The sequence below is a fragment of the Carassius carassius genome, chromosome 13, assembly GCF_963082965.1.
Source record: "Carassius carassius chromosome 13, fCarCar2.1, whole genome shotgun sequence".
Taxonomy (NCBI): Eukaryota; Metazoa; Chordata; class Actinopteri; order Cypriniformes; family Cyprinidae; genus Carassius; species Carassius carassius.
In genome coordinates, this window is record NC_081767.1 from 17,008,997 (window position 1) to 17,029,491 (window position 20,495).

Sequence of the window (20,495 nt, forward strand, 5' to 3'; positions counted from 1 at the left end):
TTCTTCTCTGCATCTCCCTTACCACCGCAGGATGTTCTTCCCCTCCAACCACCCCACCACCACCAGGATGGTCCCTCCTAAAACCTCACGGGGGTCGGCTGCGCCCCTGCCTTCATCTTCAGGCAGGAAATACCGAATCCGTACCCTCGGACAGCTATTTACGGATGGGGCCTACGCCAAATACAACCATATAGCTTGCTGGGTCTTAAATAAATGGATGAATTGTTACAATATCTTCTCCGAGTCTTTCTGGTAGAAATGCTTTTTACTACAGTTTTATTTACTCATGTGTTTTGTGTCATGTGTCATGTGCTCATTTTTATTTTTATTTTTTTATCAGCATGTCCTTCATATGCAGGGTCAACGTGTGCATAATAGGTATATAGGCACCTAGGGTGGCAGCACAGTCATTGTGGCAAAAAGGAGAGATTTAATTTTAAATGTATTTTATTGGACATTATTATAGAATGATTGCACTCATATCAATGTTATAATTTACCATTAGTTATTCTAAATTTAAATGAACTTTCCTTCAAAGTAGTGCTGCCTAGTCAGAGCCCAGACCTAAATCCAATCAAAAAACTTGTGGAAAAGGTGTGGGGTGGGGGTTTTCATATCATCATCTCCACTGACTTTCTATGATGTTCAAACTCCGATAGCAAGGTGACATTAATGCAATGTTCAGTTGTCATCCGAACCATTATTTTGTTTGAAACTGACATGTTGGGTCAGCATTGATTTTATGGGTGAATGCTGATAGCAGGGATAAGATTGATTTGTTACTGACAACAAAATTATCCAGAAAGTATATCTCTGCATAATCACATGTCCTGGGATTTGATGCTATCCTGTGCCTTATTTCTTGTTTTCTGATTACTGCTTAACCATTTTTTTATTATCCTACTCTGCTTTATAAATAGAAGCTGTGTGAAAGAAAACTATTCTACATTTTAAGACATATTCATACCTGGTTTTGAAATAAGTGTGTGATTACTTTTGTCTGGTGTGAAAATATTCTAGTGGAAATCGGACAATATCTTCAGGGCGGATTTGTGAAGCACTTGCACTATACGAATAACAGAAACAAACATGACTGTGACTCAGTAAAGCTTTATTACAGGAAAAAAAATCACAAAAAAGAAAATAATTATGCTTTTCCCATAAGAAACCTTTTAGTGTTGTTTTCTGGCTTGAGCAAAATAATGTAACATTTTGGGATAAAGATACAAAGCAAGAGTCCAAAACTAGAGGCCAATATGGCAAAAATTTCCACTGCTATGCTGTACTTCCCTGGTGAGCTGACATATGCTGGCACAAATGCAATCCACACAGCACAGAAGATCAGCATGCTGAAAGTAATTAATTTTGCCTCGTTAAAATTATCTGGAAGTTTACGTGCAAAGAAGGCCAGCAGGAAGCAGACAGCAGCCAGAAAGCCAATGTAGCCCAGTACACAGGCGAATCCCACAACTGACCCAACTGTGCACTCAAGGATGACCTTTGACCCTTGGATTCCAAAGTTACAGTGAGGTGAAGGTGGACTGACGGAGAGCCAAATGGCACAGATAACCACCTGAACACTGGTAAAGACCAGAACACTTCCTCTCTGTTGGCTCGGTCCAAACCATCTGATAAGAGCTGAGGATCCAGGTCTAGTGGAGTGAAATGCAAATAGAACCACAATTGTCTTGACCAGAATACAGGAGATGCACAGGACAAAACTGATCCCAAATGCAGCCTGTTGAATCCTACATGACCAGAGCGATGGCTGGCCTACAAACACCAGCGAGCACAAGAAGCAGAGCTTGAGAGACAGCAGGAGCAGGAAGCTGAGCTCAGAGTTGTTGGCTTTAACTACCGGAGTGCTCCTATGGTACAGGAAAATCACAGCCACTGTAGCTGTAATGATAGCACCCGAAATGGCAACACTTACCAGTGTGATGCCCATTGTTTCTCTAAAGGAGAGGAACTCAGTCTCGCGGGGCACACATTCATTTCTGAAACTATTAGACCAGAACTCTTGGGGACAACGATAACATTTTATTGAGCCTAGGGAAAAAAATAAAAAGAGGAACATTAAAACTTTATGGTATTTGGTGACTTTAATAATTAGTGTTAGAGCACATTAATGACCTGTAGTGTTACTGATTTCCCCCTCCGTACAGGGCAGGCAGTCAAAACAGCACACTGGCAGACCCTTCTTAATGGCTTTACGTGTCCCAGGCGGACACTCAGAAGTGCACAAGGATACAGGTATCTGGGAACATGTCACAATATATTAGAACCTTTTTATAGAATTGTTTAGATTTATATTAGAAACCCATCTCACCTTCCCAGAGTCTCCAGGCCATGAAATAGCCGACTCATTAATAATGAGCTGGTTCCCATCCACTCGTCCGATGGAAACATACTGGAGTGAACCATCAGAAGCTCTCTGCCAGTTCACCAGGTTATATACCGGTGGAATGCTGCCATCCTGGAAATAAAACTCCTCTCCTAACTGAGTGGTAAAATTAACTTGTCCAATGTGCTGTAAAAGCTGAAAATGTCAGGAAAACCATGTTTGGAATAACCATAAAATGAATATGAAAAAAATAAATATATGGACATTTTACCCACTTAAAATGAAGAATCTTAATGGAGATTCTTAAAACTAATACCAAATACTTAACATTAAAGATTGTAAGTATTGTTTATAAAAGTGCATAAATGTGAGTAAATATGCCTTAATTGAAAAGTTTGCTTACTTAGATGACACTTATTATTGTTTAAATAATCTTGCTTATTACTTATAAAGCACCTCAGTATTTGAAAAAGCTTTTATTGCACTATAGTCCTCCACGTCCTCTGCGTTCTCAAAACAATCTGATAATTCCGCGAATACCAAAATCAACTGCGGGTGGCAGATCCTATTTAGCAACTAAACTCTGGAATAACCCACCTAACATTGTTCGGGAGACAGACACACTCTGTCAGTTTAAATATAGATTAAAGACCCATCTCACCTCAGTCTCTTTAACCTGGTTTACACATAACACACTAACATATTTCTAATATTCTGATCCGTAAAAGGATTTATAGTCTGCATTAATTAGGTAAACCGGAACCTGGAAATATTCCCATAATACACAATGTACTTGCTACATCATTAGAAGAATAGCATCTACGCTAATATTATTCTGTTTCTCTCTTATTCCAAGGTCACTTGGGGACACTTAATTACCAGCGATTTCATTAAATTGATTGCACAGATACTATTTGAACTGAACTGAGCTGGATGATGACATCATTGAATTCAATGATGAACTGTGTCTTTGCATTATTGACACACTATTTTCCTATTTAATGCTGTTCAGTTGCTTTGTTACAATCTGTATTGGTAAAAGCGCTATATAAATAAAGGTGATTTGACTTTAAAAAGTTTGCTTTCTTTAAAATATGCCAGTTAGGATAATATTTTGGCATTTTGTCATCTGATGTAATGACATTCATACATTTTTAATAGGGCTGTCAGTTTAATGTGTTAATTTAATTAATTAATTATGAAAAAATAATGTGATTTCAATATTTTAACGCAGATAATGCTCCCGTCCCAGACCTGACAAATAGTCCAGAAATATGTGCCCCAAAAATTCCAGATATTGGGCCAAAAAAAAAGGTAATGTTATAATTTAAACACAATATTGTCTGTTTTTGATCAGTTTAATATTTGCTCGCAAATATTACCTGCGTCCCAGAGCAACACAGTGGTGTTTCGTTTCTGAATGTTTTGAAGAATTTGGATGAACAAGAGAGCCATTTATTTTGAATGAATCGAATGAATGAATGACTTATTCATTAAGACATTTACCGCCACCTACTTCTGTTTTATTTACTTATTTAAATTATAATTCCATTTAAAAAAATCTTTAATTTTTACATATTTATATATATATATATATATATATATATATATATATATATATATATATATATATATATATATACTTATATATATATATATATATATATATATATACTTTTTTCTATTTTTACTATGCCTTTAATTAGTTTTTTTTATTAAAGTAGATTTTTTATAAATATGTAAAAATTTAAGATTTTTTAAAATGAAATTATAATTTAATTTCCATAATTAATTAAAAAATATTTGTTTATATATATATATATATATATATATATATATATATATATATATTAATAAAATCAATAATGACAAATGAGATGCATACCTGTGCTGGAGTGATGTTGTCTGGAGAGGAACACTTTGGTTTTATTTTAGTATCAGAGTTATTTGGAGGGGTGCACTCCAGTAAAGTATGAAGTGCATGCGCAGCAGCATATACAGCTAAATAAATATTATATGTCACTGTCAGTTGAGAAGTATCGGTAAATTCACTGTGAACCACCTCCAGACTCTCTCTGCCACTGCATGGAGGAAGGGCTTTCTGAATAGCCTTGGAAGAGCTTTTCATAAAGCTACAGCCAAATGTATTTTCCCACAAGGTCCTCAAGAATTCATCATCAGGGTAATGGGAAGGATGTAGCTGCCGGAGATGTGCATCAAAACCAGGTATAGGCGCACTTCTTAAAGCTACACCCAGTGTTCCTTTAGCAATGGTGTAGAGCTGGGGATTGGCCAAGAGATAGGTGCTAGTGCTCCAGATCTCACTAGCCAGGAACAGCCTGTCTGTCACATTCCTACGGATTAATTCCAAAAGAAACACCTCTACATCCACATACCAAGAAAACACCAGGATTACGCGGGCAGAGGAGGCTTGGACTGTTGCAGCGGCACGGGCCACATCCTTTGCTAACTGCTCCCTGTAAAGTGTGTGATAAAATGCTAAGCAGATTCCCGTGCCCTTGATTTCCTCTTCAAACACCTGCACAGCCCCGCGTCCATAGTCATTATCGGCAACCACGGCTCCAACCCAGGTCCAGCCGAAGCGCTTAGCCATCTGTGCCATGGTGCGTGCCTGATAGGCATCACTAGGGACAGTGCGGAAGAAATTAGGGTACTTTTGTCTGTCACTAAGACACGGGCAGCTGGCCAAGTAGCTGATCTGAAAGAAAATGTCAAGCTATATTTGACAGAGCATGCATTTAAATGTCATATAGCATATTCACAAAAATAGCCAAAAATGTATTCAATCTAACATGTTTTGATGGGTAATAGGCTATAACCTCACCACTGCAATCTGCAGGGGTCTCAGGGTCCTGGACAGAAGAATGCTTTGTGTAGAAGAAGAATCTCCAATGAGGACTTTGGCAGGTCTTGTGGTGCCGCAAGTTTTGTTTCCTCCACTGATCATTGACATAGCTGCCGTCAGACTGTGGGGGTAACGGGAACAGCTATCCATTACGTGATAACCCAGTTGGACCCCCGGCAACAGAGAGGGGCTCCGGTTAATTTCCTCAACTGCAAATATAATCGCCTGAGCCCATTGCACAGAATTTTCCTCAAAACTGACAACAGAAAAAACTACATTTACATTTAATAATAATAATAATAATTATTATACTAAAAACAAAATTATTATTATTATAATTATACTGGAAATTGTCTGCTGTCGGACAAAAAAAAAGAGTACTATTATTATCATCATCATCATTTATGTCTGGGGTGCCACAATGTATAACTAAAATATATAAAAAAATATATATATATAATTAAAAAAATGTGTATATGTGTATATACATATGCATATATATTGTTATGTTTATACACTCACTTCTTTCTGATTACATAATTTATTTATTATGTATGCATATGTATGTGTGTGTGTGTGTGTGTGTGTGTATATATATATACACATCTCAATGTTCAATTATACTTCACATAAAAGCCAGTGAAATTAACAGGTATAAAAAAAAGATATGAAAAAAGTGACTGCAGATAAGTTTAAACTTGATATGGGTTACATGGGTAACTTTACAATAATCTTGCTTAGTTAACCTTAGTTAATGCATTAAGTACTGTAGCTTTAACTGACAATGTAAACGGTATGTATGTATCTTTGTTAAAGTTAGTAAATAAAAATATGCCTGTTCATTATTAGTTCATGTTAGATCAGGTTCATTATTAATATTAAGAAATGAGAGATTTGTTTTTATAAATATTAGTTAATGTTAAATAATAATAATACTAATAATAATAATAACAAAACTAAAAAACGTAATTCTGCAACCACATCAATAAACCAATAAACATTGTACATTGTACATTGTGTTTAAATATATCTGAACATGTACATTTGGATATACACATAAAGGCACTTAACTGAGTTACAGAATATTCATTAACTATCCTGTTAAACTTAGACATCAGCTACTGCTATCATACACTACCAGTCTAAAGTTTTTGGACAGTAAGTTTTTTTTTTTTTTTAAGAATTATCTTCTGCTCACAAAGCCTGCATTTATCAAAAGTACAGCAAAAGCAGTAATAGTGTGAAATATTTTTACTATTTAAAATAACTGCTTTCTATTTGTATATATTTTAAAATGTAATGTATTCCTGTGAAATCAAAGCTGATTTTTTCAGCATCATTACTGCAGTCTTCAGTGTCACATGCTCCCTCAGAAAACAGTGTAATATTCTATTATTATTATTATTATTATTACTTAAAACGGTAATATTTAGTATTTTTTGGTGAACAGAAAGATCCAAAGATCAGCATTTATCTGAAATAAAAAGCTTTTGTAGCATAAGAAACTATGCCATTCAAAAACTTGAGGAGTCAGTATTATTATTTTTTAATTATATAAATTAATACTTTTATTTAGCAAGGAAGATTTAAATTGATCAAAGTGATGATAAAGATATTTATAATGTTACAAAAGATTTTTATTTCAGATACATGCATTTCTTTTGAACTTTATTTTCATTAAAGAAACCTGAAAAGATTCTACTCAGCTGTTTTTGGGCAGCAAATCAGAATATTAGAATGATTTCTGAAGGAGCATGTGACACTGAGGACTGGAGTAATGATGGTGAAAGAAAAATCAGCATTTAAATCATAGGAATAAATTACAATTTAAAATACTTTCAAATAGAAACAGTTATTTTAAACAGTAAAAATATTTCACAATATTACTGCTTTTGCTGTATTTTGTATCAAATAAATGCAGGCTTGGTGAACAGAAGAGAAAAAAAAAATCTAACTGTTGGAAAATTTGACTCGTAGTGCACATGCACTAACCAAAATAAAATTTAATTAAAAATGAAAATCCTACATCTGCAGGGAAAATGTCAGAGAACGATTTTAGTATACGTTTATAAAATATTATTCTGCCAAACACAGCATCAATACAGAGACTCCATGTACTTGACAGGTGTGGAGAGAGATAGGAAAGAAAATGAAAAAGGGTGTATCACTTACTTTAAGCATGGCGCCAATTTAGCTTTTCTGGTGAAGCTCAGGTCAGGGATTGCAGCCAGGTTATGTACATTAATGAGAGCACCGATAATCACATCACCATCCTGGTAGAAACCATTACTGTCTAAATTCTGTGAAGTGTCCATGTTCACACACTTTTCCTGCAGAGTGTCTTCTACCACAGAAAACCCCATTCCATCCCTGCACACTGCACACAGTAGAAGCACCAGCACAGAAAGTGGGAGCAACGATAGGACTTGTACAGACATTTGCAAAGTTTGGTGTTATCGGCTCTTCCTGCACCCTTGTGCATCAGTTTAGAGCAAGAAGAGATATTTCTTTTGACCACAGTCCCAAACGAGCAGTAGAAAAACAAAGGCAAGAGAAAACAACATGAAGCCAAATTGCAGCTCCTCTGAGTTACAGAATTAAAGACAATTACACAATAATTGCCGATGAGCTCACGGTTAGATAGAGCTGCAGAGGGACATTCAGTATTCTTAGAATCATAAAGCAGTGAGACAGTTATCTTCAGACTTAAAACAACAAAGCCCCATCTGCAAAATAGCCTCTGACAAACTGATTTTTAATTACAAACTCTCACTTGAGTTTCCTGATGAAACAGTCCAGACAAACATCAGCATGAGACCTTTTTTGTGTTTGCTATAATAATAATAATAATACCTATTATTTATATTGCACTTTTCTTATACCTAAAGCGCTACAACAGTTATTACTCAGAGACTAACACTGTCATGGAATACAGCAACCTAGTTTACAACTTTTTGCAGCCTTAAAGAAATGGGTATCTGCCTCTCGGAGGTAAGCATATGTCAAGGCCAGTGGGGGAATGCAAAACATAGAGAATTAAATAATGCAGAATAAAAAAATATACAGTTATACAGAATACGGATATACAGTTATTTCAGAGGCAGATAAGAGAAACCACAACACAAAAAAATATATATTTTCCTCTTAGCAAACATTTTATAATTTTATTGCATTGGTAGGAAAATGCTTACACTCATCTTGGATGAGCAACAGTAAAATTAACAATGAACTAGATGCCTTTAAGCACAAAGGAATTAAAAAAAAAAAAAAACAAAGCTTTGTTTTTTTGTCTCTTTAAAAAGAAAACTAAATATTAAGTCTAACAAATGTTATTTTTGCCCTCTGTATCAAAGCAATTATAAAAATAAAACTTTAAGCATACAGCTTTAGAATATGAAGAAGAGTTTCAAACTTCTTTAAATTCATGACTAATAGAAAGCAAGTCAGAGCAAGCAGGTAAATGTGTGGTATTGCATTCAATACAACAGAATTATTCTGTGCAAAATCAGAGCACAGCATCTACAGGTCTGTGCATAGTCATGCTGAAAATCACCATTCACATGCTAAAAAAACATCACAGTAGATAAAAGTTAAATGAAAACCAATCGTGCTTTGACTGAGCACACATTTACAGTACTAACATATGTACAAACTACACAGACATACAATTAACATGATATGCAGGAAGACTTAATAAAAAGAGAAGCCCCTTCATGACTTGTACTACAAAGTTTAAAAAAAGAACAAATAGCTGACAACCACAAAACAAATGTCTGCAAGAAATATCCAATTCAATTATTTGCTTTTTTTTATATCTTGAGACAGCACACATTTTAAACAATATGGATTTCTTTCAAAGCATGACAGGGACCACATGTATATAAAATAATGTGTTTAAAACAGGTGCTGGTCATATAATTAGAATATCATCAAAAAGTTGATTTATTTCACTAATTCAATTAAAAAAGTGAAACTTGTATATTATATCCATTCATTGCACACATACTGATATATTTCAAATGTTTATTTCTTTTCATTTTGATGATTATAATTGACAACTAAGGAAAATACCAAATTCAGTATCTCAGAAAATTTGAATATAACTTAAGACCAATACAAAGAAAGGATTTTTAGAAATCCTGGCCAACTAAGAAAGTATAGAAATGAAAAGTATGAGCATGTACAGCACTCAATACTTAGTTAAGGCTCCTTTTGCCTGAATTACTGCAGCAATGTGGCGTGGCATGGAGTTGATCAGTCTGTGGCACTGCTCAGGTGTTATGAGAGCCCAGGTTGCTCTGAAAATGGCCTTCAGCTCTTCTGCATTGTTGGGTCTGGCATATCACATCTTCCTCTTCCCAATACCCCATAGATTTTCTATGGGGTTAAGGTCAGGCAAGTTTGCTGGCCAATTAAGAACAGGGATACCATAGTCCTTAAACTAGGTACTGGAAGCTTTAGCACTGTGTGCAGGTGCCATGTCCTGTTGGAAAATGAAATCTGCATCTCCATAAAGTTGGTCAGCAACAGGAAGCATGAAGTGCTCTGAAACTTCCTGGAATATGGCTATGTTGACCTTGGACCTCAGAAAACAAAGTGGACCAACACTAGCAGATGACATGGCACCGCAAACCATCACTGACTGTGGAAACTTTACACTGGACCTCAAGCAACGTTGATTGTGCGCCTCTCCTCTCTTCTTCCAGACTCTGGGACCCTGATATCCAAAGGAAATGCAAAATTGGACAACTGTCAAGTCAGCAGTCTTCCCCATGATTGTGTAGCCTACAGAACTAGACTGAGAGACCATTTAAAGGCTTTGCAGGTGTTTTGAGTTAATTAGCTTATTAGAGTGTGGCACCAGGTGTCTTCAAAATTGAACCTTTTCACAATATTCTAATTTTCTGAGATACTGAATTTGGGATTTTCCTTAGTTGTCAGTTATAAACATCAAAATTAAAAGAAATAAACAGTTGAAATATATTATAATATATAATATATAATAATATGATATATAATTATAATATATATGTGTGTAATGAATGAATATAATATAAAAGTTTCACTTTTTGAATGGAATTAGTGAAATAAATCAACTTTTTGATGATATTCTAATTATATGACCAGCACCTGTAAAGCTTGAGTAGCACAAGTAGGAGACTGTGTTATACAGTTCTGGTAGTGTCCTGCTACATGTACAGTAGTTGCACTGTTGTACAACTGTTACTAGGAAATACATGCACGGTCAAAAACAGCAGGTGAGATGCAAGGTCAAAGCCTAAGTAGGAAGAACACCTCGGGTTCTGATGGGTTGGAGAAGTCCGGAGGGAGTACAGAATCATCATTATAGTAGCGATCTCCGTATCCATAGCGTAGTGAGGAGCAGGCTCCTTCAGGTAAACCTCGGGCCTCATGACCCAGATGGTCCAGGTAACCAGCAATATAAGACCCTGTAGAGTGCCTGTTCGGTGGAGGATTTTGGGAGGAAACTGGTTTATTGCTGAGTACTACTTCCATGTCACCCTCAACAGGGTGGTGTTTGAAGGCCTCCTGCTGTCTCTCACGTGCACGATTGGCTATATGACGTACACGACTTTGACTGCGGGACGACAGTCGTCTTGACAGAAATGGTGGAGGGTCTTCAGGATCATCAGCAGAGCTCTGAGAAACCAGAGGAAGCACTGAAAGAGGGTTTGGGGTGGTTTGAGTACAAGAGGGGAGGGGATGCGTGTAGTCTTCATGTTCCAATGTTACAAGCTTGCGAAGCTGCTCAGTTAAAGGATCAGAGGACTTTGGACGACCAGATAACCCACACATCCATCTTTGGTCTTTCATTGCAGGAGTGACAAAACTTCGGCTGATTGACTTGTACTTGCTCTGAAAGTTACATGAAATGTCCTCAGATGTCAGGTCTCCCAGGCTCTTGGACTTGGAAGAAGCTGGAGAGAGCCCATTGTACATCTGAGCAGGAGGTACAGGAAAGGCCTGTTTTTGCAGAGATGGCCGGGAATAAGAGTCTTGCGATTCATTGTAGTCTGATACAGATGTGTACAAGTCCCTCTTTAACAAATTTTGACAGCCTTGAGTCTTTGCAAGATATTCTGAGGACAAAGAGTTTTTGTTGAAATGCTCTGCTCTGCTGACCAAGCTATTCTGGTCTCTTGTCTCCTGGTGCCTTCCTTCTGTGGTATCTATACTGTGATCACCAAGTGTAAATCTTCCGGAGTCATTATAACAGTTAAGCTTCCTTGGCTGGAATTTGTTAGTAAGGTAGGTGCTAGAGTTCAGACTTTGGTGTGGAGACCGGTAGGGTCTGTGCGAGAGGGATGTATCCGTGGAGTATGAGTGAACAGGAGAGGGATTGTATGAGAGTTTGTGGAGGTGGGTTGGTTCAAGTCTTTGTACATGATAGGGGGAGGTCTGGTTTAAGCTTTGAACACTTTTGAAATCGTGAAGAGGACTCAAAGGGGTCAATGTGTTGTCTAAGGGATCCTCATCTACATTGATCTCCACCTCCATCAGACTGCTGCTTGTAAAGTCTTGGCACAGCAAGAAGCGGTCTGAGGCTGTGCTATTGATTGAGGATTCTCTGTATCCTCCGAATTCAAAATTTCTGCAGGAACCAGTGGAATGGCACTGGCTGCTATAGCTTTGCTTTAGAGTTCCATGTGCAGACCATTCTAAAGGCATCTTGATGGGTGAAGATCCCTGGCTGACCACAGGAGAACCAACCAAGTCATTTCGAAAGTTGTTTTGACAAAGACTGTTTGTCGATACAGGAGAAAGCACCTCCTCATCCAAGATGGTAAAGACTGCAGGTTCAGTTGTTTTAGGACTAGAAGGTCTCTCGGATAGCTCTGAGGTTGTGCACACAGATTTTTGGATAACTTTTAGTGGAGTGCTGGAAAGCTCATTGTTGAGACGAGGAAGGTCAAATGGAGGAAGAGAATATTTCATGGGTTGTGAGTTGGATGGAATTAGGGAGCTCTGCTCAGCAGTGAGCTCAAATTGGCCAATCAGAACAGAAATGGACCCACAGGTGTCATACTCATTCTCTAGTGAGACAGCATCAATAAGGCGAGAGAGAGCACTGTCTTGGAGGGACACTTGACTATTCTCATCTGGCAGAGTCATTCGAGGAGAGTGTGATTTGTTGTTGGTTCCTGAAGATGAGGAAGAAGAGGAAGTAGATGAATATGTGGCTGCCTTTGGTGTAAGAATGTTCTTTTTAGGGGCTTCCAACTGGCATAATTTTTTATGACTTCCTTCACTCTGTAAGCTACTGCAACCATTACATTGCTCTGTAGGACTTGACAAGTTGTCTGTTGGCCCTTTGGAAGAACATAATTTATCAGCTTCAGTCTGGGTGAGACCACCTCTTCTGTGTTCTTGTTGAGAATCACTCAGATTATCCCTGCTGCGCTCAATTACCAGGTAAGGGGTTTCTTTTGTATCTTTGGGCTCAATGTTGTCTTGAATGTGGTCAGCTGAAAGGGAATGGACATCAGGTTCTTTGAAGGCATAAGTTTCAAAGAGGAGATCCACTGAGACCGATCTGGGTTTCTCATTGAGGAAGGAATCTGTGGAAAACATTTTACAGGATTGTCAGAAAAAAACAGCATTAATGACCTTAACCCTCTGGAGTCGATTAACGCGGATACGCGTTATGAGTCATTTTCTCCTGATAACCCCGAAAAGAAATAAAATTACACTTTCAGTTTTAATCGTACAGATAAGAGCAATACATCAATCGAATCTGTAAAGGGTCTACTTTTTTTTGGATACAGACATAATAACAACAAAACTTTGTGCACTTATAAAATAAAGATAACAAACAAGGTGTGCTGTCTGCAGCCTTTGTCTGCGCTGATCTTCATTTACAAACACGTCATTAAAATTAACTGTAACTCCGTGAATACTCAACGAGGAGACATGAGAGACATTTCTATCTATAGAAAGCCTGACATGTCTACTTTTAAACTACTTTTAAACTAAACAAGTGCCGCCGAAAACAAATATTCTGTGATAAAGTAATCCATATGAAAACAACGCGATGTCCGTTTTTCACGTCTCCCTTCATTATATCTAATGTGACCACGCCCCCGCGCTGAACGCTATTCAGATTCAAACTGAAGCGCGCGGCTTGAATACGCCCACACAGAAGAAAAAGCTGCGAGACTGTTCTTCAATTTTTTTTTATTTTACTGTTTGCTTCGCGATGAGAGGGATAAGACATAATTAACCCCGAAAAGATATGATGTGGTTGAGGATTTGAGATTTGGATTTCCTCAGAAAAAAAGGATGAAGCACTTTATTCAGCAGAGATCATAAACATGAGTAAGTCTCTTTTTATTTATTTATATACTTGTACTAGTTTTCACATAACGTGTAAACATTTTACTAGTTAGACTTTTTCCAAAGACTTTTTCCAAACTATAATTCCTGACTAAATGTATAATCAAGTGAAACATTATGAAGTTTCAATAACAATATACAGTACTATACCATTCAAAAGCTTGATGTTAATAATATAAATGTAACAAATAGATAACTGTAACAAATGTAAAAACAATGCTGTTCTTTCAATTTATTCCCCCTAAAAAACCTGAAAAATATTCTCAGCTCTTTTCAACATTAATAATAATAATACTAATGATAATAATAATAACAATAAATGTTTTTTTTTTTTTTTGTCGAAAATAAGATTGTTAAAAGGATTTCTGAAGGATTGTGTGACTGGAGTAATGATGCCAAAAAAATAAGTTTGAAAGTCAGCTTTGATTGTTCTAATAAACTGTTTAACTGCTCCCCCAAGTGGATATTAAATTATGTTGTGGGATAATTAAATATATTCTTAATAAACTACAAACATAAAATTATATAGATTTATTCTGTCCTCACACTCTTTCCTGTAACACCTTCCTCTCAGTGACACAGATGACTGAATGGCTCATTATGCAGCTCATTATGCAGGCCTTTGTCTTCTCAGGTGTAAATCACAATGATATTCATGATAGTTGACGCCTACTCACATATGACTTTTACCAACAAAAAGTGTCTTAGAAAATTTTAATCAATATATATTTTTCTGTAAGTGAGTAAACAAGATGATTTTCACATAATTTAGAAAGAAAAATTCTAGGCTACAAGCTCCAGTTCTCAAAATTCCCGGGAACCATTGTTCTGTATGTGTTTTATGGCCTTATTCAAGTGATTTAACATTTTTAGTTTTTCACTAACCACGCATAACATTTATTTTCTCAAAAATACAAGCATGTACATGCATGCATTCCACATATTATTATAGCCCAGTTTGTGCTGATTACAGTGAGATTAGACTTTACCCATTTTGATGTGTATAAGAAACTGAAAAAAGCACAAAAAACTTCTCCAGGCCCCAAAAATACCCTTAGACTCCAGAGGGTTAAAACACCAAAATCCAACACACACCACTCTAAACACAGGACAAATGGAATGTACTGCCAAGTACTGTGAGAAGGAAATTTGATAATGGCACTGTGTAGGTAAATGGGGAAACATCCAGGTATTTGTTGAATTATTATAATTTTTTTTATGAAAATAAAACAGAAGTTGGTTAACAACATTGGTACAATGGCTTAAAACTGGAATGTTTAGGTGAGTCAACCCGAGTATGGCTTGTGGATTACCTTTAGGGGTTTTCCTAGTCAGTTTTCTACTATAGAGAAGCACAACAGTAAAGACAGAACAAGACAAAGGCAAGTTAAGGTATTAAGGAAAGAAAAGCCTGCATGTCTGAATACTTCAAAGGGACCAGAAGAGATACTTAAAGGGATAGTTCACCAAAAATTAATTTTACTTTTTCAGAATATCTTACGATCTTTTTATGTACCGCACATAAGTGAAAGTCATACATGGTTGGAACAAGCCTGAGCAAATGATGACATAAATAAAATGTTAGTGAACTATCCCTTTAAAAGGACTGCAAAACAATAGAGAGCATCTGAAAATGTTAAATAAAGAATTAATTAATAGAAGTGAAATAATAGAAAAAATGTAAATAAAAAAATTGCATTTAATTTCTTCCCTGAGTGGATAGCAGAAGATAAGAAAAAAAAAGAAAAGAAAAAAAACTTTCTTATCATAAAGCTGCTTTGTTAATGTTATTTGGATTTGAGATGTAACAGGGTTCATTCTGATTCATTAAGACAGAGTTCCTAAGGGGATGTCAAGGGAATTACTTACCAATGATTGTGTCAGCTTCAGGATCAGGGCCCTCCTGATCTGGGGTGGACAGGGTGAGGTGACTGTGTAGGAGTTTATCCAGAGGCATAGATGCTGGCCGGTGTTGGAGGGCTCTTCTGTTCCCTACTCTCCTCTCTACAAAAGTGGTTTGAGAGTCCCCAGTGCTGTGCTTTCTGTCACATGTAGCTTCAGCCAATGGCATCTTGCTCTTTTTGCGGCCCTTAGCAGGAGCACTGGCAGTCCTTCGAAGAAGGTGGTCGGTTATGGATCGTTTACGAGATGGAACTCCAATATGTGTGTCCACTGAGGACTTGGAACTTTTATTAAATAAGCCTCTAAAACCTCGCAGCTGACGCCCCTGGAAAACAGACAGGAACAGAGAGAGAATTCAGCATACATTGCCAAATTCATAGCAAAAAAATGCTATTTTATGTGAATGATTAATGCTGCATAATTTTTTACTTCCTAATGTGATACACTACAATGAGTTTTCTTTCCCAATCTACATCTACTACTACATCTACAACTACAATCTACTATCTATCTATCTATCTATCTATCTATCTATCTATCTATCTATCTATCTATCTATCTATCTATCTATCTATATATTTTATTTTATTTTTTTATTTTACTTATTTGCACTGATGATATAGATATCGATTTTTTTATTTGTTTGTTTGTTTTTGTATTGTCTACAAATAAAAAGACATGTGTAACACATGATTTCATTTTTTTTTTCCTTGTAGAACAAAATAATATATTCTTAAAATGACTATAATTATCATGATTATTTACATTTTGAAAAGTTGATCTTATTTTTTAAAAATACAAATAATATATTTGCATTTTCTAGTTCTGTAAAATCAATATGAGAAAGCGGAAGGCATATGATATTCTAAAAACCCTTGGGTGTCTTCTATATGATGAACCAGTTTATTTATTTATTTATTTTTATGGTGTTTTTTATGGTGCCGGGTTAAACCAAACAGTCCTCACAGACAAAAACATACATGCAATGTACCATGTTCATTTCAAACAGTTAACTTCAACAATCTCACAATGACAATCTTTGTATGGACTCCAGCAACAAGACAGATACAGAATTGCTGCTCCTGTACAAACCATTGAATTACTGACTAAGTTCAACAGATGGCAGCATATTCATTTGTAACCATTAATGATTAAATTCGACCATCTTTCATCTTTCCAGCCTTCAAAATTCAACATTTTTTACAAGATGAAACAAATCCAGCTTTAAAACCAAGGACAGAACTGACCAAAACATAATTACTTACAAAACAAAAACTAACAGACAAAATTAAATTTAAAAGGCATGTCAATACAACTGCACTTTTACAACAGCTTAGTGTTCACTGAGCAAGAACAGGATGTCACATTGACAAATTCGAAGACGCTCATGCAATTCCATGCAGCACACTACATAGTCAGGGTACCTTATTAGCTCCTAGCAAGTGCATTATGGTATAGCTTGGGTTGAGGACTAAAGGACTCCACTGTAAAGTAAAAAGGTTGGAGGAACTTCAATAAAATGTCAACGGGGGAAAATATCAATAAAGCTATTTTGTTTTTGTTTTTATCTGTTTTTCTGTATTGAGATGGATATTTGAAAAAATGTCACAGTCACACGTGTTTAGTCACACTGCAGTAGAAATGGACGGAAACAACGGCTTGCATTACAGATTGTTATGCTAACCAGCTGAGCTTCTTAACACCTTTTAATTCAATCAAAACACCCCAGTTCCTGGAAAATGTCGCTTTAGTAATGAATAGGAACTGATCTAATTACTAAACGCATGAAGAAATAAAGAGTAGAATTTAAATTGGTAACATGCCCAGTGGAAATGGCTGGGGATCTTTATCAGACTAATTAGGTACAGCTCTCTGTGCAGTTACAAGCTCACCTTCCCATAGATGTCATGCACTGTGATATGGACAAAAATGGATGCCTCTGTCATTCCTTCCAAATAAACGTGTCTATATCCTGCAGGAGTGGGAAAGAGGAGGAATGGTTGAAAATGGGATGGAAGAAAGGTATTTGCATTTGCGAGAACATTCAGAGAGTGAATGCAACTGAAAAAAAAAATAAGAAAGACATGGTGTCATCAATGGCTTTAGCACAGTAGCATGTCTTCCATCGGTGAGACCGTGTGACTCTCTGTGTGAGAGCAGAGAGAGTTTGACAGCAGACGTTTCTAAAGGCAGCACCTCAGGCCTCCATTACTCCAATGACATGCTTCACATGGCACCACTATGAGACACATGGACCTGCTGCTATACCTCACACTTTACATGCTATTTAATAATATTGAGATATTTTTAGCTCAGTAGGCCTATATGTCAGTCAACTTGTGGTCTTTTTTCTTTTTGTCTTTTTAATCTGCTTATATCACTTATGAAATTAGCTGATAATGTGACACTTACTATAACATACATGGTTGTTTCTTAAACTACAGGCACTTTTATGTCCCAAGGGCGGAGTTTATTACAGCAGTTTTGGTCTTATTTTGTTACACTAAGGTTACAATAATATATCTCATGATTTACTTTACCTTACTTTAATCACAGGTCCAAAGGTTCCCATAGTTGACGAGACAACCACACAATAGAATTTCTCTTACCTGGCATGAGACTGCTGAAAGCTACGGTTCTCTGGCCCACAAAGTCTCGTCCAATGGGGTCATGATCCCAAACCAGGAAGCGCACTAGAGCCACTTCGGGCATGTGAAGTGTGAAAGACACAGTCTCTTCCCACACAGGGTTAAAACCTGCATTAACAATCACACCAAAAGTAAAAAAAAAAAAAAAAAAAAAAAAAAAAGGTTAATGCCCCAAAATTTTATTTCTGTTATAATAAGCTCAACAAATCCCCAGGCAAAAACAGTGAAGCTGTACCGTTATCATCCACAACCCTGGTTTGTTCTTTACAGCAATCCACCGGAAGACCAATAATCTCCACCTCAACGAAGGGATCAATGATCTATGAATAAAGTCCACAAATGTAAAATATATTAACTGCATTTCAACTCTGAATCCGAAATGGACTCTTAGGTGACATCTGCTTACCTCACCACGGTCTCCCAGCATTGAATCAGGAGGTTTGGGCAGCTGCTGTCCACTAATGACTTTTATCACCAGTTGTTTCTTTGGATTTGCAGGAAGCGGATCATCATTCAGTGGGTTGAAGGAGCCTAGAATAGATTTTCCGATTTCAACACACTCCCTAGAGTAATTCAAGAATAACTTTACAGTTGAGTGTATTTTTTATAGTTAAGTCTTCAGTGACAAAAACACAGTGGTTGTATATTTTAATTTAACAGTATTTTAAATGCATACTGAATGTGTACCTTTACACATTGTGCCTGGTTTGAGCACATAGCCACTGGCTCCGTTCACCATGAACTTGGCTCTGTTCAGCTGCATCATACGGCCATCAGTCTGGTAGTTTAAAGCCACTGTGGGTTAAACAATAGAAAAACCTTCATTCTATTTTTCCAGACCTTCATTACATTATTCCTTGAGTCCATTTTTCTCTCTTTCCTTCTATATTACCATCCTTTCTTCATTTATTCAGAATGTTTTTCAGCAAAATAATTCCATGTATTTATTCATCTGTGTAAAGCTAAATAAACTGGATGGCTAAGAAACTATGAAGTTTTATCATGGCCTGGTAAACATTTTATTCAATAAACAATTTTGGGGCAAAATACAAAACTCTGCGGCTTCATAATTTCCAATTTACTCTGGTTTATTGGACCCTTATGATGGCACACACATATAAATACCTGCTTTTGCAATGCCTATGCATCCCCTTTTGCATCTTTTTCTTTCTTGTTACCCTTTTTCTTCTTGTCTACCTGATTTTTGCTGCTTCATTTCTGTTAGCTGCCTCATCGTACACACTTTGTATAACACTAAAATAGTAAAACAAATAACTGGTATTATGCCAAATGAAAACTGCTATGCTATTTCTATAGTTACTAGGTCACTAGTCAATCTTTTGATACTGACCATCATCAAATTTAAGACAAACTGTATTTTTGTATATTTATTTATTTTCAAAATGCATCAAACGTGACATTGAAAGCATTTCTAAAGTTACAAAAGATTTCTATTCCAAATAAATACTACTCCTTTGAAATGTATATTCATCAAATGATTTGGAAAATAAAATATCATATAAAAGTAGTTAAAGTATCACTGTTTCCACAGAAATATGAATTGCAGCTTCCCTAACGTCCTTAAAATATTGAAGTGGATTAAGTCTTTTCTGGATCTTTCTAATGCGTATCTGGAAAGCCCAATTTGTAAAACCATGCCTTTCTCCTGGGGTTAGAAGATAAAGTTTTCTCAAAAGGGTTTAGTTTCCATTAGAGATTTATATAAGGACAATACATCTGGTTTATTTAATCAATTAAAAAAAAAAAAAAAGTATATATATATATATATATATATCTTTACAGTACTTAAAAATTACAGATTTTACTAGGAAATATTTCACAGGATTTGAAAACATATCTATCAAACTCAGCTCATGGCACACTGTGCTGTTTCTTTTTTTTATGCCCTTTTGTTAGATGGGGTGAATACAAACAGATTTTACTAAGCAAGAATGGGGAAAAAGGAACTTGCTATAGGACTGACAAATGATTAATTGAAAAATTATCTTATTCACAAGTGCTCTATTAACACTAGGCACTAAATTCAATTCAAAATTATCCATAGGCTTTATTATTAAGGAATCAAACTACACAGGATAAATCCTAATATATCCTATATCCTCTACATGTAACAAATGTAAAATCTCAGAATCTACTCAGAAGGTCTCACGCGTTTTGGTCATGTGCAAAACCATCCTGGCAGGATATAATCAAATCTTTTTACTAGAAAAAAAAAAAAGTTTATCTAAAGCATATCAAATTATTTCGACACCAGTGCCAAAATCGTGTGTTCTGAGAAACACTTAAAGTAGAGAATATAAATATCTGGCACAAGCCAATTCATTATGCGTGCTCTTAGCAAAAAAAAGTTATTTTACAT

The 20,495-nt window shown here is 36.1% G+C and overlaps 4 protein-coding genes across 4 annotated transcripts in view; all 4 read right to left on the minus strand.

Moving 5' to 3' along the window:
* The window catches only part of LOC132156005 (uncharacterized), a 156,472-nt gene extending 141,601 nt beyond the window's left edge, over window positions 1-14,871 (minus strand). Inside the window, exon 1 of the mRNA XM_059564809.1 lies at window positions 14,644-14,871. The gene's annotated coding sequence lies outside the window, so the exon portion shown is untranslated. The remainder of the gene's footprint in view (window positions 1-14,643) is intronic.
* LOC132156003 (acetyl-coenzyme A transporter 1-like) overlaps window positions 1-20,495 on the minus strand; it is a 249,357-nt gene that overhangs the window by 123,148 nt on the left and 105,714 nt on the right. The window lies entirely within an intron of this gene.
* Window positions 1,000-7,844, minus strand: LOC132155635 (extracellular calcium-sensing receptor). Its single transcript, XM_059564369.1, has 6 exons — window positions 7,383-7,844; window positions 5,190-5,466; window positions 4,230-5,063; window positions 2,330-2,539; window positions 2,134-2,257; window positions 1,000-2,049 (listed from the first exon to the last, which is right to left on the minus strand). The coding sequence occupies exons 1-6, from the start codon at window positions 7,646-7,648 to the stop codon at window positions 1,148-1,150; spliced, it is 2,613 nt and encodes an 870-aa protein (XP_059420352.1). The 5' UTR covers window positions 7,649-7,844; the 3' UTR covers window positions 1,000-1,147.
* LOC132155994 (1-phosphatidylinositol 4,5-bisphosphate phosphodiesterase eta-1-like) overlaps window positions 10,247-20,495 on the minus strand; it is a 77,111-nt gene continuing 66,862 nt past the window's right edge. Inside the window, exons 16-23 of the mRNA XM_059564797.1 lie at window positions 18,803-18,910; window positions 18,522-18,646; window positions 18,351-18,435; window positions 18,077-18,223; window positions 17,360-17,439; window positions 16,892-16,951; window positions 15,435-15,792; window positions 10,247-12,790 (exon numbers count right to left, since the gene is read on the minus strand). Coding sequence (XP_059420780.1) covers window positions 10,482-12,790; window positions 15,435-15,792; window positions 16,892-16,951; window positions 17,360-17,439; window positions 18,077-18,223; window positions 18,351-18,435; window positions 18,522-18,646; window positions 18,803-18,910 — 3,272 coding nt within the window. The 3' untranslated portion in view covers window positions 10,247-10,481. The remainder of the gene's footprint in view (window positions 12,791-15,434; window positions 15,793-16,891; window positions 16,952-17,359; window positions 17,440-18,076; window positions 18,224-18,350; window positions 18,436-18,521; window positions 18,647-18,802; window positions 18,911-20,495) is intronic.

Excerpts from the sequence above, each read along its gene's own strand:
- LOC132155635 (XM_059564369.1), bottom strand. The coding sequence starts at position 7,648 with ATGTCTGTACAAGTCCTATCGTTGCTCCCACTTTCTGTGCTGGTGCTT. Across the intron at positions 5,467-7,382 it reads AAATTGGCGCCATGCTTAAA|TTTTGAGGAAAATTCTGTGC; the intron begins GTAAGTGATACA and ends TTCTGTTGTCAG. Across the intron at positions 2,540-4,229 it reads ACAACATCACTCCAGCACAG|CTTTTACAGCACATTGGACA; the intron begins GTATGCATCTCA and ends TGACATTTTCAG.